This window comes from Megalobrama amblycephala, linkage group LG21, assembly GCF_018812025.1.
Source record: "Megalobrama amblycephala isolate DHTTF-2021 linkage group LG21, ASM1881202v1, whole genome shotgun sequence".
In the NCBI taxonomy this organism is placed as follows: Eukaryota; Metazoa; Chordata; class Actinopteri; order Cypriniformes; family Xenocyprididae; genus Megalobrama; species Megalobrama amblycephala.
Window position 1 is genome coordinate 1,131,972 of NC_063064.1, and position 27,611 is coordinate 1,159,582.

The 27,611-nt window shown below is 37.0% G+C and overlaps 1 protein-coding gene across 13 annotated transcripts in view; it reads right to left on the reverse strand.

Moving 5' to 3' along the window:
- Positions 1-27,611, reverse strand: part of atp2b2 (ATPase plasma membrane Ca2+ transporting 2) — a 184,737-nt gene that overhangs the window by 41,464 nt on the left and 115,662 nt on the right. For 9 of the 13 annotated variants that reach the window (XR_007182078.1, XM_048172015.1, XM_048172014.1 and 6 more), the window contains exons 3-11: positions 22,690-22,887; positions 14,004-14,261; positions 11,306-11,431; positions 8,765-8,890; positions 6,985-7,017; positions 6,307-6,399; positions 4,165-4,206; positions 892-1,056; positions 579-793 (exon numbers count right to left, since the gene is read on the reverse strand). Coding sequence is in view for 12 of the 13 variants with exons in the window: in XM_048172015.1 (XP_048027972.1) it covers positions 579-793; positions 892-1,056; positions 4,165-4,206; positions 6,307-6,399; positions 6,985-7,017; positions 8,765-8,890; positions 11,306-11,431; positions 14,004-14,261; positions 22,690-22,887 (1,256 nt within the window). In the remaining variant the exon portion in view is untranslated. The remainder of the gene's footprint in view (positions 1-578; positions 794-891; positions 1,057-4,164; positions 4,207-6,306; positions 6,400-6,984; positions 7,018-8,764; positions 8,891-11,305; positions 11,432-14,003; positions 14,262-22,689; positions 22,888-27,611) is intronic. The other 4 variants (XM_048172018.1, XM_048172021.1, XM_048172022.1 and 1 more) reach the window with 2 other exon arrangements.

Genomic DNA, 27,611 nt, shown 5'->3' on the forward strand with positions numbered 1-27,611 from the left:
ACTGAAAGATCAAGTTATGCCATTTTGATTACAAATTATGAGATCAAACTTAAAAAAATAAAATAATAAAAATGCATGGATGAATCGTTCACTATAAAATGCATTTTCATTTCAACTTTAAAGAGAGCATGCACAGGATCCAAAGAACGTGGGAGTCTACTGGAGGCAAGCAGAAATGAGATTTATGAAAAATCTCTCAGACTGTGTCTGAAATCGCCCCCTGTACTCTTAAATAGGCCACTATTTGAGGGGACAGCCATTTGCAGTGGAGTCCGAAACCATAGTGGACGTTATCGAGTGCACTCATTCAATCCCATAATGCACCGCAAAAACGAGTGTACAACCGATGTATGCTCTGTGAGAATCGCATGCCAAAATGTCTGACCAGAAGATGGCGCCCACAGCTGAATCATCCAATATTTGACGAATAATGGATGTGAACAGCATGTACTCTGAAACCGTGTTGGTATTAAAAGTGTTCCTATGATGCCGAAAATTGCTCTCTGGGTAGAGCTCATTAGGTTCATTTAATGTCAAAGATCTGAATATGGTGCATTCTTCATGATGAACAAGTGTACCTTCACAGAGTAGGCCAGAGAGATGGTAACAGCCAGAGGAAGGCCTTCAGGAACAGCTACCACCAGGACTGTAACACCAATGATGAAGAATTTGACAAAATACTGAATGTAGACGGGAGTGCACTCCGGCAGCCACGGCCTCTTCTGAAGCACAAAGTTATCGATCGCAAAGTAAAGCACCAGGATGATGACTGTAATGGCAGACATCACCAAACCTGCAGGGCAGATCACATCAAACGCTGCATTAGTTCTCCACTGGTATAATAAAACACTGCAAAATACAAAAGACAATCCTCCAAACAACACGCAGCACCTGCTTTGCCGATTTGCACAGCCAGCTTTGTCAGTTTTCCTTGCAGGACGGACTTCTCTTTCTTGGAGACATTGGCTTTCTTCTTCTCCTTTTCATCGGTTTCTCCACCCTCCGCGCTCTTCAGGGGCTGCATCTCCATTGCCGCAGCACCATCCTGCTTTTTCACTGTAACGATCACAGGAACACACACGTTGGTTATGGGCCGTCTGACCTACTAATGCTGGACCTTGTTGTGAGGGAATCACAAAATAAGAATACACCAGAGTTTGAACTCTACTGTTGGGTTTATTTGTGTTTGTTTGTATATAAATAGTATCTCAGACATGTTGGCCACTAAATGTAATGACTGAATGACCGTCATGTGCTACTAGCCACCAGGTGCACTTAAAATTCCAACAGAAGTCAACATTTCAAGAAGACCATTAATCTTCAATTATTTTAGGCAACAAAACCAGATTAATAAGTTATTTTGAGTAGGAATCATGAGGCGGTGAATGAATTTTACATTTATCCAGGAACTCAATTAAACCGCAATCCTGGTAACATTACATGGTTGAGAGACGTCTGCTCTACTGCAAAACCTTTTCATGGGATCTGATGACAGAAGCTGGGTGTCAAGTTATATGGGACAAAACATCCTGAAGTCTTGTTTAAAGGGAGAGTTCACCCAAAAATATAAGGTCTTTCATTTTGTTTCAAACCTGTATGACTTTCTTTCTGCTGTAGAGCACAAATGGAGAAAGTGTCATGGCAGACGAGCAAACCCACAATATTTTTTACAGATACTACTGTTATTTTGTAACGGAATGTAGTTTTAAGAGTTTTTAGTTGAGAATATAGTTGTTTACACCTCAGATATGCGATTTATATGTAAACATAGCGCCTATTTGAAAATGTGTTCAGACGATTTAGGAGATGCGAGTTTCAGGCTGTCAGCGTCCATTCATTGCTCATGTACCCGCAGAGAACAGCTTCATCTCGGCCAGTGCTTCGGGAATTTGCCGCTGGCTCTTATGTAGAAAGTGTTTAAACATGAGTTATAATTCGTTTTGGGTATATCAAACAGGCATTCTTTGGCCTTATTAATCTATTACTTGTTCCAGAGCTAATAGATTTGGCTTAAAGGCTATATTAAGTTTCATAACCTTATATTTACATTGAAATTAAATCCTGTACTTACTAGAGCGCTGCTTTTGTATGTTTGGCTGAACTGTTTGCTTGTGTTTATTTCCTATTTTACTTCTCATACTGTTATAATGGCTATTGTTGTTAATTTAAATATTACTGTTCAATAAATATTTTATATAAATAACATGCTGTATTTTTTTGGTATCCGTGAGTGATTTCGGCTTCAGTGAAAGTTACATTAATACGCCATGAGATGGCAGCAAAGACTGTCTTTATGAGTGAGTCAGTCAGTCGAAAGACTTTTATATTGAAATGGACTGAAACAAGGAAACAAGGATGTTGTTTTTACTTTAAACAACATTTTATGAGACGCAACTGACAAATGCATTGACTAGCGCTGTCATGGGAAATCCTCTTAAATGTTAAAAGGACAAAGATATCGCTTTCCTCAACAGACATTCAAACTGATTTAGTGATTATGAATATAAGATTGACCTGCAGAATATGAGCTAGTTGCAGGTAAAACACTCGCTCAGGCGATCTCTCTCATAATACTCTACATATTAAAATGAGTTTCAATAAAGAGACTCAACGTTCCTTCGTTACTAGTTCTAAAGTGACATTTTATAATTAACAGTTGAGCCCAAGCCTCCGTTACTAAACTGTCAACTTGATTTTTGAATGCGTGGCGGAAGGAAGTAGTTCCTCACAAAAGAGGGTTTTTAAAGACAATCCGTTGTTGTTCGTATTTATTTACACACTAGTGCCGTCGAACTGTTGTATAAATGCAATATCACACGAGTAGCCATGCAATATGGCTGTATATTAGCACGGCTGTGATTTGGCCATAGGTAATCACAGCATGCTGATATACAGCCATATTGCATGGCTACGATTGCAGTTTGGAGTACATATATGTGTATCTGGATGTTTTGAACATTCAGAGAACATTCAGAAATAATGTTTTCACAACTTAATGGAAACGTTAGAAAAACGTTCTTAGCACATATTTTTGTTAGCTTGGAAAGCATCAATAAAAGTATCATAAGAGTCGTGAATATGACTTTACACTATATTCCAAGTCTTTTGACTTTACAAGGTTTTAAAAATTATGTACAATTTTTATGCCTTTAGGATACCTTTATATGGCTTCTGTATGCTTTTTGAAGCTTGAACGCCTCATACAGTACATTGTAACTGAATGGAAAAGGGCACAATCTTCACAATATCATCTTTTGTGTTCCGCAGAAGAAAGAAAGTCAGACAAATTTGAAATGACACAAGGGCAAGTAAATGATGTCATGAAATAATGACTTGCTTATTTTTTTTTTTACTTTTGGATGAAAGTTTTCCTTTAAGACAAAAGACGCAGTTTTACACTACATGTGTAATTTTTGCCACCATATGATGCAACCCCAGTCGGCGCAATTGTACAAACCAGTATGCCTCCGCAGACAATTATATCCTTGTTAAACTAAACAAAATATATGTAGCATCTACTATCTAAATGCATTCATATTGTGCCCCAAGTTCATAGACACAGTTACTCATACATAAAGTTTATGAATACTATTTTTCATGTTTGGATTGGCACTGATATGCATTATCAATCTGCATTATCTACTAATAGAGTTGTAAACATAAAACCTTTTGCATATATTCATAACACCACAGGTGACTGAGTTCAGTACTGAACACACAACAATGCCATAGCCAGAATCTATCATGTGAACAAAACTTAATGGAAAATGTATTAATAAATGTATTTATAAATACAAATAAAGTAATTTGCAAAATATGAGGCAGCTGCTAGCAAATACATTTTTGTTGTCAATATTTCAATACACTTTCACTGTTATTTGAAAACCTCTGGATATTTTTGTCGACGTCTGCAAAAGCGTGAGTAACCACAGAGCGAAAACCATTAGACTACAGACTGCTAAAAACTCAGTGAAATATACAGTTCATCATTAAAATGATTCAAGAATTCGACAAGGACAGGAAGTGTGAGGTTATCGAGAGACCCTGACGCACACATGAGAAGCGGCACAAACAGACGAGCTGACATCTGAACCGCCTCGAAAGGAACGGAGGAATAAAATCATGGTGAGCGCTCAAACCAGCGGTAAAGTGAAAGCAGGTTACCTTTGGTCTGGTTGTTCTCCATATTTCCATCCTGCATTTTACCTAAGATGAAGGCATCCACAGACACAGGACAAAAATAACAGAAAGCAGACGATAAAACATTCATCACATGGACATTACAGTGAAATCAAATTAAAAAGGAAGACAGAGAATGAGTAATTTATCAACATCATTGTGAGTCACATACATAACATAGAGTTGTTTCATAATGAAGTTTTGAAATGTATTATGGCTTTGGTAAAAAGCGCATCAATATCAGATGCAGCAAAAGCTACCATCCATATATAAATGTTGTATAAATAAATCTTGCATGTGTGTGTTGATATTTGAAGTGAATGCAGTATGTGTGTTTGTTCCAACATAAATGGATGTTCTCTTGTGTGTTTTCAGGAGTGCCATGGAATATCTAATATGTATAAATCATTTTATACTCTTATCTTGGTTTGTCACTATGATTTGTCATAGAGGAAGAATTGGGAAGTAGTTGTTCAGAAGATATTCCATGGAGGATAAATGGAAGAGAAACACTCAACACAATGAGGACAAGAGAAACAGCACAACTCTACTGGACATGCAGGAAGAAGAACTGCTACAGAACAGCCATGCAACGGCACGGGAGGAAAGCCACTTCACCACTGCAGAGGGTTGGTTAAAAGAACAGGAGGAACGGAAAGAGCCAAAACATTCAAAGTACTGTAGTGTGGGAACTATATGGCACTTTTGTCTTAAATACGGGTGACATTTTCAGGAAATCAGTCTAGGGTTTAGAGTCAAGAACTGGTTTCATAATAAAATAAAATAATAAAAAAAATAATAATATATATAATAATAAAATAAATAAAATAAAATAATAAAAAATAAAATAAAATAATAAATAATAAAAAATAAAATAAAATAATAAATAAAATTCAATTCAATTCAATTCAATTAAAAAAAAAAATAAATAAATAAAAAATAAATAAAAAATAAAAATAAAATAAAAAAATAAAAAAAATAAAATAAAATAAAATAAAATTAAATAAAAATAAATAAATAAAATAAAATAAAATAAAATAAAATAAAATAAAATAAAATAAAATAAAATAAAATAAAATAAAATAAAATAAAATAAAATAAAATAAAATAAAATAAAATAAAATAAAATAAAATAATAAAACACCGGAACCAAATTAATTTCCTATCATTTGCTTTGCTTTGCTTTTAAGGAAAGTCATTTGCATTCATTGTATGGTGGAAATTAGGTTAAATTTACAAAATATAACCAACAAATGAAGGAGTAACATTAACTTGCGTTTTACATTAACTTTGCATTTATTTGACCAAAAATACAGTAAAAACAGTGAAATATTATTACAATTTAAAATAAGTATTTTCTATGTGAATATATAGTAAAGTGTAATTTAAATCCAGTGTTCAAAGCTGAATTTTCAGCATCATTACTCCAGTCTTCAGTGTCACATGATCCTTCAGAAATCATTCTAATATGATGATTTGCTGCTCAAGAAACATTTATGATTATTATCAATGCTGAAAACAGTTGTGCTGCTTGATACATTATATTTTTCATGATGAATAGAAAGGCCAAAAGAACAGCGTTTATTTGAAATAGATTTTTTTTATAATATAATAAATGTCTTTACTGTCACTTTTGACCAATTTAATGTGTCCTTGTTGAAAAAAAGTATTAATTTCTTTAGAAAAAAAGAAACAACGAACAGTAGTATATGCGCGCTACAATTTAGCAAACAAATAACATGTTATAAAACCACAAATTTCAATTATATTTCACATCAAATTTACCCTTGTTTCATAAATTGTATTCCACCACCCAAAGACTACACAATAAGTCACGATTTTCTTTTCGAAATGTGAAATATACCCACTAAAACTTAAGTCAGTTGCAGTGCAGTTCTTATTTAGCTTATGCTTCAGTTCCAGTTTATTTCAACAAATGGGACGATCCACATTGTGTAACTGCTGTTGGCACACATAAAAATAAAGGAACAGGAAGGGTAGAAGAGGGAAAGGAGTTGGCGATCAGAGGTGTCATGCACTGAGAGGACAGGAAAGGAAGATCAAGACAACTGGAGAAGGAGAGGCGGAGCCAGTGAGTGACGGACAGCGGAGGTCTGCTCAACCTACCATTGACTAGGCTGGTATTACCAGGGGCATTTGCGCTTGCCGCACCATCGGTAGCTATAGTCGCGATGGGGTGTGAGGAGGGATGGGAGCAGTCTAGCCGGTAATAATGAACAAAAGTAGCATGGTTATCACGATTAGTATTCTCTCAATACACTGCTGTCAACTGAAAGAATGACATCAATGGGAAAAAACACTGCAACATAAGACATACATAATATGGCAGACAAAAAGTCGAGGCACAAAACGACACGATGATCAATGGCACAAATAGCTAGCTTTGACAGATGTCCGTCATTTAAATCCAATTGCTATGTGCACTACCAATTACGGTAAGTAAATATGAACAGGTGATTCACAAAATTAAAGTAAAACATGCTTCGAAATCAAATCCAAGTGCTTCAATCACAACAGTCTACAAGCTGTAGGGTGTCAGACTACGAGACTACGAAACCGTGATCAATCTGATATCAATCTATCCGGGAATCAGCCGTCCATCACAACCCCCATATCGTCATCTATGTGGGATGAAATGCATTTCTTTGAATACTTAAAAAGAGCTTCTTTTTAAGTGAAAGATCACGGTTGCTAAAGCAGGGTTCGGGAGGGAAGAGCAGGTTTAGTGTGGTAATAAATGACCGTTACTGCGGATATCCTCGGGTACAGAGATGCATACTCTACCTGCCAGCTGATGGCCGTCCTCCAGAGCCTGACCTGTGTGGCAGTTTGCAGAATAACAAACACATAAGGCCTTATGCTGACAAACGCTGTGGGCAGCACATACTAACCAACCAGAAAAAGCGCTTGAAGTAGCCGCTGCGCGCACACAAAACTGGGGAAACAACCGTGCACGTAAAGGCTGAATCTCTGATTGAGGGAAAATGAGCTGCACGTTTTTTTGTCATGAAACTTTATTTGCTGTGCAAAACTCATCAGCATGTGGGTGATTGGCAGGTGCTGCTGGAGACCAAACGTAACAGCACACACCGCTCCATGATTTCAGATATCAAACCTGTGGGATGAGTTACGCACCATAGTTTAAAGACCCCCTGTGGTGAAAATCAAGTGTCTAATGTTGTTTATGTGGTGATTTTAATATGCTTTAACTCAAAACATGAGCAAATTCATCAGTCAGCACCACTGCTGAGTATTTAAAACTGCCGTGAACCAAAGACAGACTGAAAAACGTGGTTTGTTAACTATGATGCAAAGCAGGGGAGTCTCAAGAGAAGCCAGGTTATCCCGGTATATTTTTAGCTATTTTAAGGCATAAAGAAAAAGTTTAAATATGTCAAAAATGAGTTTATTTTCTACAGGGGGACTTTAATACTTTGGGTTAGGGTTAGGGTTAAATCTTAATTATTCCGAAGTGTAACGTACATTTACTTTTGACTTTAAAAGATTAGTTCACTTTCAAATTAAAATTCCTGATAATTTACTCACCCCCATGTCATCCAAGATGTTCATGTCTTTCTTTCTTCAATTGAAAAGAAATGAAGGTTTTTGAGGAAAACATTCCAGGATTTTTCTCCATATAGTGGACTTCAATGGGCACCAAACAGTTGAAGGTCCAAATGTCAGTTTCAGCGCAGCTTCAAAGAGCTTTAAACGATACCAGACGAGGAATAAGAGTCTTATCTAGAGAAACCATCGCTCATTTTCTAAAAAGAAAATAAAATTTTATACATGTTAACCATAAATACTCATCTTGAACTAGCTCTCTTCTTCTTCTTCTCTATTAGAATTCCGGCAGTGTCGACACTGCTAAGTGTATTACTGCCCTCCACAGGTCAAAGTTTAAACTAAATTGTCATATTCAATATGCTAGTGCAAGTATATAACCATTAGTTCTAACTTTGCCAGAATTCTAATAGATAAGAAGAAGAGAGCTAGTTTAAGATGAGCATTTATGGTTAAAACGAATGTATATAATTTTTTATTGTTTTTAGAAAATGACCAATGGTTTCTCTAGATAAGACTCTTATTCCTCGTCTGGTATCGTTTAAAGCTCTTTGAAGCTGCACTGAAACTGTAATTTTGACCTTCAACCGTTTGGTGCCCATTGAAGACCACTATATGGAGAAAAATCCTGGAATGTTTTCCTCAAAAACCTTCATTTCTTTTCGACTGAAGAAAGAAAGACATGAACATCTTGGATGACACGGGGGTGAGGAAATTATCAGGACATTTTAATTTGAAAGTGAACTAATCCTTTAAATGTTGCTAACACAGGGCCTGAAAAGCAGGATAAAACTTTTATCATCTACACACTGTTTTCGTTTCCAGCATGTTCTTTTTGCTCAGTGTCCTGTTTTTGAGGTTTACAATCAAAGATCTGCCGATATAAGAAAACGGTTTATATGATAATAATTTCTATAACAATATCAACTGTAGATCCCCGTACAGAAGTGTTCTGGGCAGCTCTGCTGTAGTTTTGCCAGGCTGAGCTTTAGTTACGTACCTTTCTTCTCTTTTTTCTCCTCCTCCTCTCCGCCAGCACCGAGCAAAGTGAAGATGATCCCGGTCTGAGAGTTCACCCCGACTGCCATGACCACCATCCGACCCGAGCCCTCCATCACATGGGTGCCTGGAGATTCAGTTAACAGTGCGGTAAGTCATGGAGAAACTGTAAGTAATAGCAGGCCTGACGCTCTGACCTCAGCACAAATGACACAATGTGTGATCTCATACATGACTCGTGTCTGACAACACCGATCCCTCACACTCACCTGACTGTACTCTAAAGAACAATGAACACAGAGAAGTGATAACCTGAAAGCTAATTAAAAGAGTTCATGTTCTCAACACCGAACAGACAACTGCACTAGTTTGTCATTATTGTCCTTTTCAATATAAAATAGTAGAATTAAATTACCGTACATTAAAAGCGTTCTCTTAAAAGAGTGCATAAGAATAAATTATGTAGTCGCCACTGAATAGGGTAAGTTAAGTTATAATGTAAGTGTTTTTGTTAATTAATTACCTAATTTGTTATTTAAAGGTCCAGTTCGTAATATTTAGGAGAATGCATTGACAGAAATGCACTGGTGTATAAAGACCTTACATGATGAACCATTGTTTTTATTACCTCATAAATGAGCCATTTCAATCTATATACACCGCAGGTTCCTTTACATCAAATTCACCATTTTGCGCCGCCATGTTTCTACAGTAGCCCTAAATGGACAAACTGCTCTACAGAGCGCGTTTGCTTGACTGGCTACTCTCTGCTGTCTAAAGCCTTGTTTGCGCTGCACACGTCTGCGGTGCGTCACAGCTCTGGCGAGGTTTTGTTCCGTCCTCTAGGTGGTGCCAACTTACACCAGGAGCATTTTAGGAGCGAAGCGACAGGATTCACGAGACCACGTGATTTGCCTGTCCTACGTTGTTTTTCTTGATTTTTTCGTGTTTTAAAATGGGTTAAATGTTTGGGTTAAAGGTAAAATGTTTGTTTTGTCCAGTTTAATTACGTTTATTGTTGGGTTTTTGCTATCCCACATGAGTCTGCACTGGTCGTTTATTTTGAAATTGACAGGTTTTTTCACAGGTTCGACACGGCGTCTGTCAAAAATAGGCCAGGCGCCTATCTTTAGCGAAGCGGCGCAGTGCTTTTGGGCCGCTTCTGAAACGTACCATGGCGCAGCTGGTGTAAACACAAGCATTGACTAGAGTGAATCAGCTCTGGTAGCCGCGTCACAGCCGTAATGCGCCGCAGATGTGTGCAGTGTAAACAAGGCTTAAGACAACAACATCTTTGTCCTGTGTTGGCCACCGTAGCTTCTATATGTGCTTCGAACAACCCAGTCTCATTAGAAAAACTTACCTGTGGGAACGTTTTCGCGAGTCGCAAAATATGTACATATCGCTGCAGTTTCGATGTGAAATGTCCACTGAGTGGCGCTAAAAGCATGTTCATTTTTCTTTGCCGGAATAGATAAACATGAATATGGTACGTTTTTATGATGTTCGTTTTTATACGAATCACCGAAGTTCTGATTTGAAATTTGCACTCCATTGCGTTTTAAAATAATGTACCACAAACAGTACACCTAAAGCTACCCGATAGTGTTAACAAAAGCAAATGTGACATAATCATACCATTTTAGCTTGTTTAGATCTCTCTTTGAGCTCTTTTACCGTGACTCGCTTTTCACGGGATTCGTACCCAAGGCTTCCTCGTCTTAAGTCCAACTCCGTATCAGCTGAGCTACTGAGCAAGCTTGTTATGTCAGAAAAGCGAAACATATGGATCTGGTTAAGCGATGCAAAGTCCAAAATATATTTGTTTACAAATCGTGCACTCTGGTAAAAAAGCGTTTTGAAGTCATAACATAATATTGTGCAAGGAGACGTGAAAACGAGTCTTTATTCATCCATAATCTGACCCTGTAATCGTAACTGTGTATGAAAACGATTAAAAGCGCTTGCTGTTTTACTGCCTCTAGTGTTCATTTCTGTTGGAAACTGCAGTGATATGTACGCATTGGTACGTGTTTTGGCAACTCGTGAAAACGTTCCCACAGGTACAAGTACGTCTTTCTTATGAGACCAGGTTGGCTTCGAAAGGGAGAGGTTCTCAACCTCACCGCTAGATGGCGCAAAATGTACACACTGTACCTTTTATTACCAAAAAACGTCTCGGATTACTGGTGTAACCCCTGTTCCCTGAGTAAGGGAATGAGACGCTACGTCCAATGACGTGATGGGTTCCCATCACGTCATTGGACGTAGCATCGATGTTCCCACGAAAGAGAACTGTTTTAACTGTGGCCCACATTTTGCACACAACATTGTTACCACATGATTGAAATATTAATTTAAAAAAATGTTAAATTCCTCAAAACTATGACACCAAAGAAGCGCCTTTTTTGTACTTTCTACGGCATGATGGGAAAATAAGTAAATAATATAACATTTAAGAACTTCAATATGCATTATGTGCAAGAGAGCGCAACAAAATGAACGCTGTGAAAGCAAAATATGTTAGTAAAGAAGGATTCACCAGAGAGAAGCATGGGGTCTTTATCTGCAGATTTGCGCACGTGGTCGGATTCTCCCGTCAGAGAGCTCTCATCAATCTTCAGATCGTTGCCTTGTATCAAGACCCCGTCAGCTGGGAGCAGGTCACCTGAACACATTACGGGCTGTCAATTTATGTGCATTTAGTAGAATTAATAAGAAAATTAAATGCAAATCAAACCACACAAAAGCAACAGCACATAATAACATTTTAAAAGTGACTTATAGCAAGCACGACTGGGTCTTCAGCTTAATTTGTTAAATCCAACGGTCAAGAGCACAACAGGGACAAAACTGTTTCTGAACACAGGCAACCACTCAGCAATGGAGCATATTTCAGAATCTAATCTCCAAAGCTCTTCTTAGTGCCTTTGTGTTCCTTCCAATAATCCCTTCAGTTTCTCCAAACAAGAAGTCGGGATCAATATTGCTGTCTCCAAAGAATTCAAAGCTGATCCTCTAAGATGGCACTTGTCAAGCATTTCACAACAGAATCTCTCTCCAATTTTTCTGAGTTTACAGCCCTAACAGAGTCAATATCAAAATGACAAGGCTGGCAGTACGTTGTGCAATGACAGGCAACACTATATTATAGGTGTTCCACAGGGTTCGGTATTTGGCCCTTCTGTTGTTTTATATATATCAAAAAAGGTATTTTTGTTCAGAGATAATTTTGCTTTCATTTTCCATCTTTGCAATGCATCATATCAACTCCCACACATATTCAAAAATAACAGTAAGCCTGGGACTTCTAACCACCGCTGTACTAGTCAAGGAGATGGAACCCCTCTTCCAGCCTGCCAAACGCTCTCACCCACAGGATCGCTCCGTCACTGTCAACAGCTACATTATCTGCCTCCCACTTGTTCAGGAGATCCGAAATAACAACCGGAACCTTTCCAACACTGCAGAACCAGCACAGCCCTGTAGTCTGATAAAATCTCCAGACTAGAAAGTGTTGATCAGCTTGACCGACTCTCATAATCAAACTGTAAATTAATGACACAGATCAGTCTTGCTTCATCGCACAGCAATGATGTCCGGTCATGCTTTAAAGCTCTCTTGATAACGCTCCACTTAATTAATAGATTTCAGATTATATATGGGTGAACCTTCCATTACAAATCTTGAAAAACTAAATTTCATCTATGTTAATGCATATTATACATTTATAATTATATCTTAAACACAATTTAAGGATAACATATATATGAATGTATATATTGTAGATTACACCAGTTTTCTTTACTTTTATGTCTTAAATAATTCATTTTAAATGATTCTATATTGTGAAATATTAATTGTAGTACATATATTCCATGTACTGTTGTCTCTTAAATAATATTAGCTCATAAAAGTTACATGAATGATAACTATAAATGAGCTCAGTACTGTTTCAAATTGTTTTAGATGGAGTTTAGCATCTCACACTGTGGGAAATGTCAGCAAAATTTTCAATGTCAAACATATTATCATTATTACTTATTACATTTATTTGTCCACAAACACTATTTACAAATGCCAGATATTTGGTACCAAATACCAAATAATTTGCAATATTAAAAAGTGCAAAATAAAATTCCACTAATTTTAAACATTTAATAAATGTATTATATTGGGGAAGTTAAAAAGTCTGTATAATGGACAAGCACAACATCCAAATTTATCATTTAAACTCAAGTGAACAAAAGTAATTAGAGAGAAATATCAAAGATGTTCCTAATAACTCTGGTTCTTTTCTTTTGGTATGTTCATTTTTAAGGACCTATATGGTTTATTCAAAGAGATATGGGGATCTCAATGTGGCTCTATGTGCAAACTGAATTTTACCCATATTCAATGCTGGAAAAACAAATGTGTTTGACTTTGCATGGTACAAACTGTATTGAAAGAGCAAAGTCTGAAGAATAAACCAACAACTGTCGGCACTGGCATATAATATAAAAAGATTGCTAAAGTCAACAGATTTAACTAATATACATACCAATCTCTGTGTAAAAATAAAGTAATAATGCTGCCATCTTTCTAATGTCATTTTTATCCCCCTGTAATTTGGCTCCAAATCTCAGGTAAAGTTTTTGTCATTTCTCTGACTCCCCTCTACAAAATAGTGGATTATTCAATAAATATTCATCCATGACATTTAATATTTTGGTTTTCATCACTATCTATGTTTGTCTTTCTTCAGAAAAAAAAAATAAAAAAATAAGAAAAAATATTAAAAATATGAGCCGGGCAATTTTTTGAAAATGTTTGATTTGACACACAATGACCCTAATGTATTTGGTCTTGGTGGACTATATCTGCTATGTAACTGCTGATTTGGAGCATGTATGTCAACTTACTACTGCCAACAGATACACAGACACACTGCTGTGAGCATGTAAGACATGCTGCTGCTGCTGCATGAATAGGTATAAACTTCTAGGCAGGTGGAGCTGGGGAAGTGGAGGAGTTCAGAGGAACTCTGCAGGACCATCTTACAAAAAAATACTGAATCTGACTATTTAAAATTTGAGCAAGCAAACTTATTGGCTGCAGAATCAGAAGAGGCTTGTGGCATGTAGTAAAGGATGTGATTGCTTGCAGACTGCACGTAAAGGACCGATCAGCCTGTGACATCCAATTATAAATACAAGGGGTATAAGTGTTAAAAAGAAAATAAGCTTGGGGACACATACCATACTTGATTTGTGCAATATCGCCAACGACAATATCTGACACAGGGAGCTGGATGACCTGTCCTCCACGCACCACCTGGAATTTCTGCTCCTGTTCGATGCGGCTCTGTAAACCCCTGAACTGTTTCTCTTTGCTCCAGTCATTGAAGGCCGTGACCAGAACAACACAGACCACTGAGAGTAAGATAGCAGCCCCCTCGATCCAACCGGCCTCCGCTTCCCCCTCGTCCTCGGCACCCGCATTCGCTGTCCCGCAGGCTGCAGAAAGAGCAAATCAACATTTAAGAATGCTGGTGAAAACACACACTGTACAAATTGTACAAAAACACACACTGTACAAACATTTTCAAAAAACATCACTTAATGCCGTAAATCACCAGAAGAATAACATCCTAGGTAAATATAATTGTTAATTTCTGATAAATTATAAATCTTGTTAATGATATTTTATTAAATTAAGTTTGAAATGTAGAGGGTATTTTTACACACATATTTAATTAAAAAAAAAGTTCACTTGGAGTGAATCACATGAGTGTTATTAAATGTAACACTTCATACAGAATATTACACAAAAGCAATAATTCTATATCTGAACTGTGTAACGTATGTACTGCTAAATAACTATAAAACGCACACTGACAGAAATGTGCTGAAAATCAATCTCTGTTATCATGTCCACACATTCAGACATGCGTTGGCTAATTATTTCCAGTGATTTCTGATCTAGTCTGAGGGTTTCCTCAGGGGCGATGCAGTAACTCCACTGGGGCTCCGTCTAGTAACGGGCCAGTCCTGCTCCAGCTGTGCTGGATAAAATAGCACATGCTGGCAGTCACTGTAAGCACAGGAACATCATGGTTTCTAGTGAGCTGTTTATTTGTAGAATTAGTTCAAATGGACACACTGTCCAATGACACAGCCAATGCTGAATGCACCAGGACACAACAAATACATTTTATTCAGGAAAATTAGTTTTTCCTCTGATTCCGTTGCTCAAGATGATTTGATTGCATTCCATTTTCCATCATGATGAAATGTTTTCTGCCATTTTGAATTGCCCGAAAAACATACTATTTTGAGAGAGTTTGTCAAATTTTCACCAAAATGGGCTCAGATCATCTTTAGACCATGCTGGCTTTTTGATAAACCCAACCATTCTCGAATAAAGTGCAAACGAATTTAACGAAGAGCATGCCAAATTGGATGCGAAGCAATATCTTCGCAACGCTTTAGTGTGTTGAGATGAATATTGGTGCGTTATCACAAGCGTGACCTGAGGCTGCATGCAGAGTTGTGGCATAGCGCCACCTACTGGTCAGGAGATATGAAAAATGGCTCTTTTTGCTTATAACTTCTGAATGGTTTGCCCAAAAAATCATGAAACTGGTCTCTCTTCTCTGATTGACCAAACCATAAAGCTTTAATGGCTAGTATTTTTTTTTATTATTATTATTATTTCCAAATGAACAGAGAAGACAAAAAGCGAAAAGTTTAAAAGACAAGGTCACCAGTTTCAGCACTAATAATGCAATGTCAACTTAAATCCATAAATAACTTGAAAACAAATTTCATGGACATGTTGTGTCACCCACCTAAATAAGTTATATAAAAAAAAAAAAACTATTTAAAAAAAACATTTACCCTATTTGTTTGGTCCTCCATAATATTCTGAGTTAGCAGTCTGTAATCTGTATTTAAAATGCACACAAATATCAACATAAACTAATTCTGTTATTCTGTTATGCTAAACCTTTTATGATCTGAAGATTAATGAAACAGATATACAGTATTTTACATTAAATTAATTTTTCACCCAAAAATGAAAAATATGTCCAACCTATATGACTGTCATGGACAGCCTGGTTTGTTTTCGTTTCGTGGACTTTTTGTTTGTTTCTCTCAGTTACCTGTTTTCCTTTGTGCCGTTTTCCCACTCTTCATCTGTTATCATGGTTTTTGATTAATTAAGTGCCATCTGTTTGTCATTGAGTTCATTTACCCTCCGAGCCCTCAGCTCCACCTCGGTCCGTCGACCAGTCGGCTCCACCCTGTCTCCCTCACCCCCTCGGCTCCACCTGAGACCGTCATCACTTTGGCTCTACTGAGCTCCCTCGTCCCATCACGCTCTACCATCACCTCAAACTTCCGGGCTCTCTGCTGCGCTCCATCTTTCCACAACCCTACGACTCTGTTGGGCTCCTCCATCCCTCAGGCTCCACCGCAGTCCTCACTTACACTGGCGTCACCTCAGTCCTCCCGCCCCCTGGCTCCACCTCGGCCGCTTGGTCTCGCGGTCCATCAGACTTCGCCTGTGCTTCACCATCTCCCTGCATCACTTCATACACCCTCCATCAGTTGTGTCACCTTTATCCTGGCTGCCTCCTGGGTCACTCGGGACTCTTGTCGGCTGTCTGCTCCTCCATGGATCCTTCCACTGTCCGCTCCATCACTGGCCCTTTCACCATCTGCTCCTCCTTGGCTCCTCCTACCATCTACTTCACCCTGGTTTCTCCGGCAAGCATTCCTGCATGTTTCGAGCTCTACACCAGCTCCTCATCCACCTCCAGAGCCCTCACCCTCCCTCACTCAGTTGAACTGTTACAGAGCAAGGTCTCACCTTCCCGGGGGGAGTCTGGCTTGTTTTCACTTTCATTTTTAGTTTGTTTCACTCAGGTTTTCCTTTGTTCCATTTTCTTTTCATTTGTTCTCATGGTTTTTGATTTAGTTGTTACCTGCTTGTTCATTCACCCTGCGTATTTAAGTTCCTTTCAGTCTTTTGTCTGTTCCACATGTTGTTTCGTTTATGTTCTTGATTACCTGAGTTTACTTTGTTTTACCTTGTTTAATAAAAGGACTTATAATTGATCTTCTTCACCTCTGCTCATCATCATCCGGACTAAAATGTAACAATGACTTTTTGTTTCTTATATGCAACACATTGTTATTTTAGTTTTTATTTTAATTTTATTTTTGTTTTATTCATATTTTGAATTAGCTTTTCTTCTTCTTCTTTTTTTTTTTTTACATTTTTAGTTTTTGTGTTAATTTTAGTTTGATTTGTTTTTAGTAATTTTGTTATGTTCCTTTTTCATTTTATTAGCTTTTTTGTTTATTTAATTTGTTACTTTAATTTATTTTATTTCAGTTTTAGTACATTTTTGTTTTTATTAATGTCCGGTTAATAATTCTAGTGCTTCAACTTCAACTTACTTCAGTTTATTTCCAATGCAAGATTTCTATTTTTTTTGTTTGATTTAATTTTATTTCAGCTTTTTTTTTTCAGAAATAGTTTTAATTTTACTTAACTATAATAAAAAGATGTTCAGCAAACTGTGATCACGTGAGGTTTTCTGATCCCAAGTTTCTAAGCAGAGCAGCTGAGATATTCTGCCAAGCATCTCCTTTTGTATTTCATAGAGTAACATGTTATACAACATGTAATAACAATAATGGTGTGGAATTGATGACAGAATTACAACTTATACAACTTTAAATGCACTCCCACCCACTAATGAATACTCCAAAAATCCGGTGTTGGTGGTTCTCAGATGTCTATTTTAGGCCCTGCATTATGGACCCTACTGATCTCCCGTTTCAAGGCTGTGGCGCAGGGATATGGCTCTAGATCTCTTCATTTGATTTAGCTCCTCTGCAGTAAACCACTTCATTCTGGGTGCAAAATGTCAGCGAGTGTGTTGGGAGCTGTCCGCGGTGCTGAAGTGCAGACAGCAGGCGTTAGATAACAGCTCGTGACACCAGAGCAGACGCGCTAGTGCCGCAACACTCTCCTGACACTTCACCAAAACTGCCCATTCTGCAGGAGCCACATTATTCCTGCCTATTTTATGCAAATTTTGTCAAATTTGGACAAATGTGCATTTTTACGTTTCACTTCTTGTTTTTCCTTCGAATTAAGTTTATTTTTCTGACCCCACCGGCAGAGTTTTGTTCTTGTTTTAAGCATAAACTCTCATTATTTACACACACTATTGTCATTCCAAAGTTGTTTGCTGTGTTTTCTCAAGGAAACACAAAAGTAGACATATTAAAAACATGATTGTGTTTTATGGACTACCTTTCATATGTTTCCCTTTCTGAACTGTTGTTTAAAGGAAAACGACTGCATGAAAAACTCTAACCTGAGGGTGAGTGAGTGATGCAGTATGTAAATAAATGACCTTCACGATGTATTTCAAGCTACAAATCCTTCTTCTAATGGTCTGTGCTGCTGCCCAGCTCTCCTGCTTCGGGTGAAAAGTGAGATTTTCCCTGTATTGATCTGTATGGAGCCTGTGCTTATCTCGCATGTGGGAGCTGCAGGCAGAAAATCTGTGAGGGCATAATTCAATCTGAACGGCAGGGATGTCTGGACACACAGACCAGCAGCACAATTCATCTTCCTTAAGAGACACAGACAGCAGCATTCTCCATTAAAACAAGGAGAAGTGTCACAAATCTCAGATGTAATGGCAGGGTGGACGCCGGTGGAGCCAAAGTGTCGAGACTCTTTTCTCTGCCTCTGCACTGTTAGAGAGTCCACTGCAGGTGTAATACGCATATTAACGTGCAATTTGCATATTAATGTTTATGACAAAACAATGTGGGGGAAGCTACTTAGAAAGTAATTAAGCTACAGACCTTATTAAGTTTTTTTTATAAAGCAGATCCTAACTGCATATTAATGTAAGTTCCGTGATATTGTGCTAGATAGATTCATATAATCATAGAATCACAATACAAGCTAAAAAATATTTTGTAATGCATTGTGAACTACTTGAACATGATGAGTATCTTGCACTTTCCCAACACAGCGATGCAAGAGTTAAAGAGCTATTCTTCGCTCAGATCTGGACTGCTTCATCGCTCTGAATGCATTGGAATAAAAGATCATTTTCCATTCCTGGAGTAATTGAATCCTTGAGCATTATCATGATTGATAATACTTACTCAGCATTCTTTTAGCTTCTTTACGCTGCTTTAATGGTTTTGTCTTCATTGCACGTTTTATGGCCTGCTGGTTTGATGTATGGCCTTCACCTAAAGGTTATTCTTCCAGTGCTCACTTCATTAACTCCTTCCTTCGCTGGATTCCCTCGCTCTGAATGCAGAGTCATGCTCACTTTACTTTGAGACAAACACTGAGCTGAAGAAGACTGCTGATGGAGTTTGTGAGGTTCAGTAAAGAAAAAGTTTGGACATTTCATTCTGTGATCAATATGTAAAGGATAATCTATGGCTGGCTGTGCATTAAATCGATTTTAATGCTCGACGTAGAGGCAAAGAACTGCCTGACATGAAGTGCAGTGCATTGAAGTGGTTTAATGCACAGCTAGCCGTGGATTATCCTGCTTATACCATGATCATTTACCAGTTAAAGCTGTTATTGATGTTTGCAGCTCAATATTTGAGAGGAAGGGTAAAAATCAGTTATGGCTCGTTAAACCTAAGTCAGACACATAGATAAAGCAGTGCTTGTAAGATTAAATTTATTTGCATGAATGAATCATAGGATTTATTAGAGAGAGAGAGAGACATGCGTGTGAGTTACCTGTGCAGCATCTCTCTACTAATAGTGAAGCTGCGAGTTTAATTACTTCAAAAACAGCGACGTTATACCCTCGTTGCTGACCAATATAATGTAGTGATTCAGTTGTCAAGCTTTTTTACTAATGGAAAGATGATTAAACTGACTGGAACCACCTGTTTTAATGCACACATTCCAGCTAATGGTATAAAAACTTATAAAGATAGTGGCCTAAAATGGTATTTACACACTTCAGCTACATGTACAAATGTCTGAATGTCACTGCATGCAAAATGCAAAACACCAATGCAAAAAGTCATTTATTGTAAAGAAAGATGCACAAACACACTTTTCATCAAAACCTCAAGACAAAAAGAAGTTTGTATGATGTGAAATGCTAAAAAAAAAAAAAAAAAAAAATGAAAAGAGAGAGATGTAGTATTGAAAATGAAGACTGTGGTTATAGTTGCTCTTATGTTGCAGTAACTCTGCTTCTAAACAGCATGTCAAAACTAAACTAACTGCGGTTGGTCACTTTACATGTCAGTCAAATGCTCTTTTTCTGGTTATTGGACAGAATAAGATGCAATGAGCAGCAGATTTGTGGCCAGAAGGAATGTTTGGAAACCGGCATCCATTAAAAACCACCTTGGCATCAGGTAGAGATCTTAGTTAGATCTTGTGCAGTTCGAGTGCAAACCAATAGATTTGGTTTGTATGTAATGCTACATATACTACATTTCCAAAGTTTGGGATTTGGTGAGATTTTTAATGTTTTTAAAAGAAGTTTCCACTGCTCACCAAGGCTGCATATATTTAATTAAAATTACAGTAAAAACAGTAATATTGTGAAATATTATTACAATTTAAAATAACTGTTTTCTATTTGAAAATATTTTAAAATGCAATGTATTTCTGTGATCAAAGCTGAATTTTCAGCATCATTACTCCAGTCTTCAGTGTCACATGATCCTTCAGAAATCATTCCAATATGATGATTTGCTGCTCAAGAAACATTTATTGTGTACAACTGTACAAAATATCTGTGTACAATATTTTTTTAATGATTCTTTAATGAATAAAAAGTTCAAAAGAATAGCGTTTATTTGAAATATAATCTTTTGTAACATTATAAATGTCTTTACTGTCACTTTTGATCGATCGATAATGCATCCTTGCTGAATAAAAGTATAATTTCTTTAAAATTCTTACTGACCCCAAACTTGTGAACGGTAGTGTATAATGCTACAGAAGCTTTGTATTTCAGATAAATGCTGTTCTTTTGAACTTTCTATTCATCAATGAATCCTAAAAAAAAGTACACAACTGTTTTCAATATTGATAATAATCATAAATGTTTCTTGAGCAGCAAATCATCATATAGACCTCTTTAGAGCAGACGTCACAATTACGTCACTTGCAGCTGCGCGCGCATAGTGGTTGCAGAAAAATAGTGGTAGCAATTGGAGGAAAATGTGCAAAATCCACAGAATAAGAGAAAAACGTTTTGTTGTGCCTCTGGATGTTGGAATCGGAATGCAAAAAAATATAGTCTTCATTTTTAAAGAAAACCATCGTTGAAAACGTCCTTTGAAGCTAAATGGAGACGTTTCACAGACTGCACTGATGACACCTGCAAGGATTAGTCTACTATTAAAGCAGGAATTTGATGTAAAAGTAAGTCTACATATTATTACAATATTCACATATGCAGTTCAGAGGACATGCATATAGCAGTTACAGCATGAAATAATATTTAAACCTATAACATTTTACATAGATAACTTTTAAACATAGTCTATAAAATTTTTATTTCACAATTCTGACTTTTTTTCTTGCATTTGCGTGTTTATGACTCCCAGTTCGGCCATTATAACTCGCAATTGTGAGTTTATTTCACAATTCTGAGGGGAAAAAAGTCAGAATTGCGGGATAAATTGCAATTCAGAAAACGAGTATAACGAGTTACAGGATAAGGAGTATATCTCACAATTCTGTTTTTCTTTGTAAGAAATGTGAGATATAAACTCAGGTTTGCGAGAAATAAAAGTCAGAATTGTGAGATATAAACTCGAAATTAACTTTTTTTTATTCTTTTATTTCGTGGCTTCCATAGACTGCTACTGCTCAACTGTCATTTTCTGCAACCAGGTAGGCTCCGCCCATAAAAAACGTCATCGCTGTTTGCAAACACCAAATTGGTCTATTAGAATGATTTCTGAAGGATCATGTGACACTGAAGACTGGAGTAATGATGCTGAAAATTCAGCTTTAATCACAGGAATAAATTACTTTGTAAAATATATTAAAATAGAAAACAGTTATTTTAAATTGCAAAAATATTTCACAATATTACTGTTTTTACGGTATTTTTAATTAAATAAATACAGCCTTGGTGAGCAGACGAAAATTATTTTAAAAACATTAAAAATCATACTGATCCCAAACTTGTGGACGGTAGTGTATGTATAGTACTGATTTGATCTCAGGCTGGAAATCCTTCTGAAATTAATTCATCTGTACAGATGAAAGTAAATGCCAGTGTTTTATATTTCCACATCACATCAAATGAGAAGCTATTTAACACTGAGAAAATACACACTTGACCTTTAAACCATTACTTTTCTCTGTTAACTGCTGACAAGACTGCCTACAGTACTACAGTATCTGTTTAAAACAGTTAATATTAACTAATCTTAACATTAAGGTGGCAATACAGCCTAAATAAAAATGAGAATTTCCTCACTCTTAGGTCATTCCAAACCTGTATGATTGTTTATATATCTTTTTTTTTTTTTTTCAAATGAAATCAAAAGGGTCCAAAACTGACATTTTTATTAGAACATCTTCTTTTGTGTTCAACAGAACAAAGAGAGTCATGCAGGTTTGGAACGACATGGATGAACTTTCCTTTTAACCAGCGCTGGACGACTGGATGACGAAGAGGAGGCCTGGAAAGCCAAAGGGTTTATAGAGACTCAAAAACTGTTTTTAACAATAACCTGAGTGCCATTTCTATTTCTTACATCAGCAGATCATTTGCCGTAAAATACGAGAAATATATGAGACAGGAACAGGAAACAACGGCTCACTTCAAAGGGAAGTCAGGCATATACTGCTGAAAGCCAAAAGAGAAAGGCGTAATGACGGACAGATACTCACACTCGCTGCCCTCTCCAGGCGGCTGATAAAAGGACAGACCCAGAGAGATCATGGCTGCAATTTCGAGGATAATGAGGGTCACATCTTGTAATGCTTCCCACACTAACTGTAAAAAAGTTTTTGGCTTCTTTGGAGGTATAAGATTTTGCCCGAAGACTTCTTTTCTTTTATCTAGATCTATGGCATCTCCAGCCAGACCTGTGAGAAAGAAAAGAAAAAAACAGCGCAATATTACTTACAACTCAACTCAATAAATGGAGTAGGGTTTACAATTTACATTTCACAAATAATTACAAAGAAATGGCAACACATGTATTAAAAAAGATTTTCTTGTAAAGCATATTTCAATAATAATTTGTCTTATTTACAACTTTGAAATGTCATGTTTTTACAGTGTGGCAACATGAGGGATGGTGTCATAGCAGTGTTTCTTCATATACAGCAGTTTGACATTCACATGAGGTCAGAAGGCAACCGGGCATTTGAACTGTTTGATACGTCACCAGTTGTTCAGGTTAGCACCTGCTGCTCGACACCGTAACTACACCATTCTGGGGGCAAAATGCATTTACTTCTATTGATGTTCAATTGATTCTAACTATGGAAACACTTCAGAAAAGCCCACAATGAAGGGGAACCATCAATTGCAAGATAAAACCACTGCTTTAATGAAAGAGTGGCGAACGTTTCGGTCACATGTGACCTTTCTCAAAGCCTAGTTAACGATGCTCAGTGCAGGAGCCATCTTAATGTAATAAGTCACATGATTACTTGGATCACATGGCCAACCAAACTAGGGTATTCTAACAATCCAGACAACATATTTGAAATGAGCTCACTACACAACCCAATGAAACATGTTCAATAAAATATCAAATTTTCATGAGAAACACGTCATACATGTTATACACTTTTTAAATGTACTATGTAAAGAAAATTATCAAATATCTGATTGTCTCTACACTGAAAAAAAGTAAAACGACATGGTCAGTTATTCAAAGTGCGTTTTTATATTGGTCTAAATGAAAAGCATGGTTTAAGCCTGTTTTGTTCAGTTTGTTTAAAGCAAATAATACTTAATTCTTCTTTCATATTATAACTAATTTAGCTTTTGTTTAAGGTGACGTTATATATACCGAGTCGCGCCATAGCGATCTGTTAATATTCACACTCTTCTCAAAAGCTGCAGGACTGATGCGGCTGACTTCGGCACTCGGTTCCACACAAAAAATACTCAGCCAAAGTTATTAGTTTTTCTTAAACTGTAGTTATGGTTTAGTTCAAACTAGAGACCTGCACTCCTGCACTCCTACGCAACAGAGTGAGGCGGGGGACAAGATATGACGGGAGAGTAAGCCGCCCATAACTGCTGGTCTAGGATCAGTTTTCTTCATAATAATAGGATAATAATATCCATGTTTACGCTCTGTGGATCGTCAAAGGTTTCTATTTACAATGTGTTTCTACAGGGTTGAGCAATGAAATGAATCACAGACATATCTGTTGATCTCTTGAACGCAGTGGCCAATCAGAAGTCAGAATCCAAAAATCTGCAAATCCTCTTGTTATAACAAACGAAGTGAAGACACAATGTAAATAATTGTTTCATTGTGCAGTTGTAAGCCACTTCACTGATTATAATGGAATTTTGTGAGATCTCAATGACCTAAAATGAGTGACAGCATTAAGGGATTCATTAGGGGGCGCTCTTTGGCTCATCAGTATATATATATATATATATACATACAGTACAGTCCAAAAGTTTGGAACCACTAAGATTTTTAATGTTTTTAAAAGAAGTTTCGTCTGCTCACCAAGGCTACATTTATTTAATTAAAAATACAGTAAAAAACAGTAATATTGTGAAATATTATTACAATTTAAAATAACTGTGTACTATTTAAATATATTTGACAAAGTAATTTATTCCTGTGATGCAAAACTGAATTTTCAGCATCGTTACTCCAGTCTTCAGTGTCACATGATCCTTCAGAAATCATTCTGATATGCTGATCTGCTGCTCAAGAAACATTTATGATTATTTTCAATGTTGAAAACAGTTGTGTACTTTTTTTTTCAGGATTCCTTGATGAATAGAAAGTTCAAAAGAACAGCATTTATCTGAAATACAAAGCTTCTGTAGCATTATACACTACCGTTCAAAAGTTTGGGGTCAGTAAGAATTTTTATTTTTATTTTTTTGAAAAGAAATTAAAGAAATGAATACTTTTATTCAGCAAGGATGCATTAAATCGATCAAAAGTGGCAGTAAAGACATTTATAATGTTACAAAAGATTAGATTTCAGATAAACACTGTTCTTTTGAACTTTCTATTCATCAAATAATCCTGAAAAAAAATATTGTACACAAATATTTTGTACAATTGTACACATTAAATGTTTCTTGAGCAGCAGATCAGCATATTAGAATGATTTCTGAAGGATCATGTGACACTGAAGACTGGAGTAATGATGCTGAAAATTCAGCTTTGCATCACAGGAATAAATTACTTTGTCAAATATATTCAAATAGAAAACAGTTATTTTAAATTGTAATAATATTTCACAATATTACTGTTTTTACTGTATTTTTAATTAAATAAATGTAGCCTTGGTGAGCAGACGAAACTTCTTTTAAAAACATTAAAAATCTTAGTGGTTCCAAACTTTTGGACTGTACTGTATATATATATATATATATATATATATACTGATGAGCCAAAACATTATGACCACTCACAAGTGAAGAGAATATCAAGCCCTAACAAACCCACATATTATGGTCTGGATAGATTAGATGGTCAGCAATCGGTTCTCGCAACCAGTGTGTTGGATGCAGGAGAAATAAGCAGGAATAAAGATCTGAGCGACTGTGACAAGGGCCAAATTTTTGTGGCAAGACGACCGGGTCAGAGCATCTCTGAAACGGCAAGGCTTGTGTTTCACTCCTGGTCAGCAGTGTGAGAATTTACCAACAGTGTCCGAAGAAGGAAAAACTAGAGACCTGTGTGGGACTGATTTTTCAGGCCTGACTCCAAGGAATTCTGTCCAGCTCCCACAAAAATATATGTTACCTTGTCTCGTTCCCACTTGCAACATTCATGTTTTGTCCCGCTCCCACCTGCAAAAGTCCGCAGGTAAAAGTATACATTGATTTTTTTTTTCTCAAAAAGTCCATGAAATTTCCATGAAATAGTTTTAAGTTATGTGTCGCCTAGCCACAACCTACACATCCCAGTGTAAACACTCCCAAGAAATGATTTAATTATTAGTAAATAAAGCATCTACATTCACAAACCATTGTTAATTTAAACAGAAAAGCAAGCAGACGCTACTGCATACATGATTTGGTATATGGCAGAAAGCGAGCAAAGAGCGCCCCCTAATGAATCCCTTAATGCTGTCACTCATTTTAGGTCATCGAGATCTCACAAAATTCCATTATAATCAGTGAAGTGGCCTACAACTGCACAATGAAACAATTATTGACATTGTGTCTTCACTTTGTTTGTTATAACGAGAGGATTTGCAGAACTGAACAAAAACTCCAGCGTTTTGAGCGAGGAGTGGATTCTGACTTCTGATTGGCCACTGCGTTCAAGAGATCAACAGATATGTCTGTGATTCACTTCATTGCTCAACCCTGTAGAAACACATTGTAAATAGAAACCTTTGACGATCCAGAGCGCAAACATGGTTTGCTCGCCAAATCTGTTTCGCCAATATCCTATTATTATGAAGAAAACTGATCCTAGACCAGCAGTTATGGGCGGCTTACTCTGCCGTCAAATCTTGTCCCCCGCCTCACTCTGTTGCTTCGGTCCCGCAGGAGTGCAGGTCTCTAGTTTGAACTAAACCATAGCTACAGTTTAAGAAAAACTAATAACTTTGGCTGAGTATTTTTTGTGTGGAACCGAGTGCCGAAGTCGGCCGCATCAGTCCTGCAGCTTTTGAGAAGAGTGTGAATATTAACAGATCGCTATGGAGCGACTCGGTCCCCAGCATCAGTTGAGCAATGTAATGTTTCTCTTCGCTCCAGCAGAAAAAGGCTTTACATCCCGTGCCCACAAATGGAAAATGAGCAATCCATCTCTCAGAGTAAGATTGGGCCCTCATGTCACCCACAGTCTCCAATTACCCTGCTGACTCACAGCACAGGCTGTTCGACACACTTACGTAAAGCCTTTCTGCACTCACACCGCATCTACAGATCTGCAGAACTACACTGCATAATACACTAGTCAGCTGCTTGAACAACTAGTCCACTAATCAGGGAAATTGACGAAGCCCGTACACTCAGGCTAGTATCGGTTCAGCAAATGTTAGGAGTGCGCATTAAGACTTTTTCTTGCATGTATGACGGTGTCCACAAAAATCTGAAGCAGCACATCAGATTTCAACATTGATAATAGTTAGAGATGCTTATTAAGCAGCAAATCATCATATCAGAATGATTTCTGAAGGATCATGTGACACTGATGATGCTGAAAATGCAGCTTTGATCACAGGAATAAATTACACTTTACTATATATTCACATAGACAGCTATTTTAAACTGCGAAATAATTTCACTGCTTTTAATGCTTTTTTGTTTGTTTGATTTGTTTTTTGATCAAGCAATGCTAGAGATGGGAATCTTTACTGATTCTTCACAACATGTTGAAGTACAGGTGCTTTCTTTTGCCACAGAGGAATAAAGCAGAACCAGAAAAACTGTGATGTTAGAAAGATGTACGTTATTAAACACTGATAAAAAAGCATTTTCTAAGAATACAAAAGTAATATAATTTGGATAATCTAGTCATAAACCTCTGAAGTTGTGAAGACAGGAGCTCCACGTAAGATGGCAATGATCTAGCGCTGTCATGGAGGCCAGTGATCAGGCTCCGGTTTATCAACACGCCGGTCAAACACATGCCATG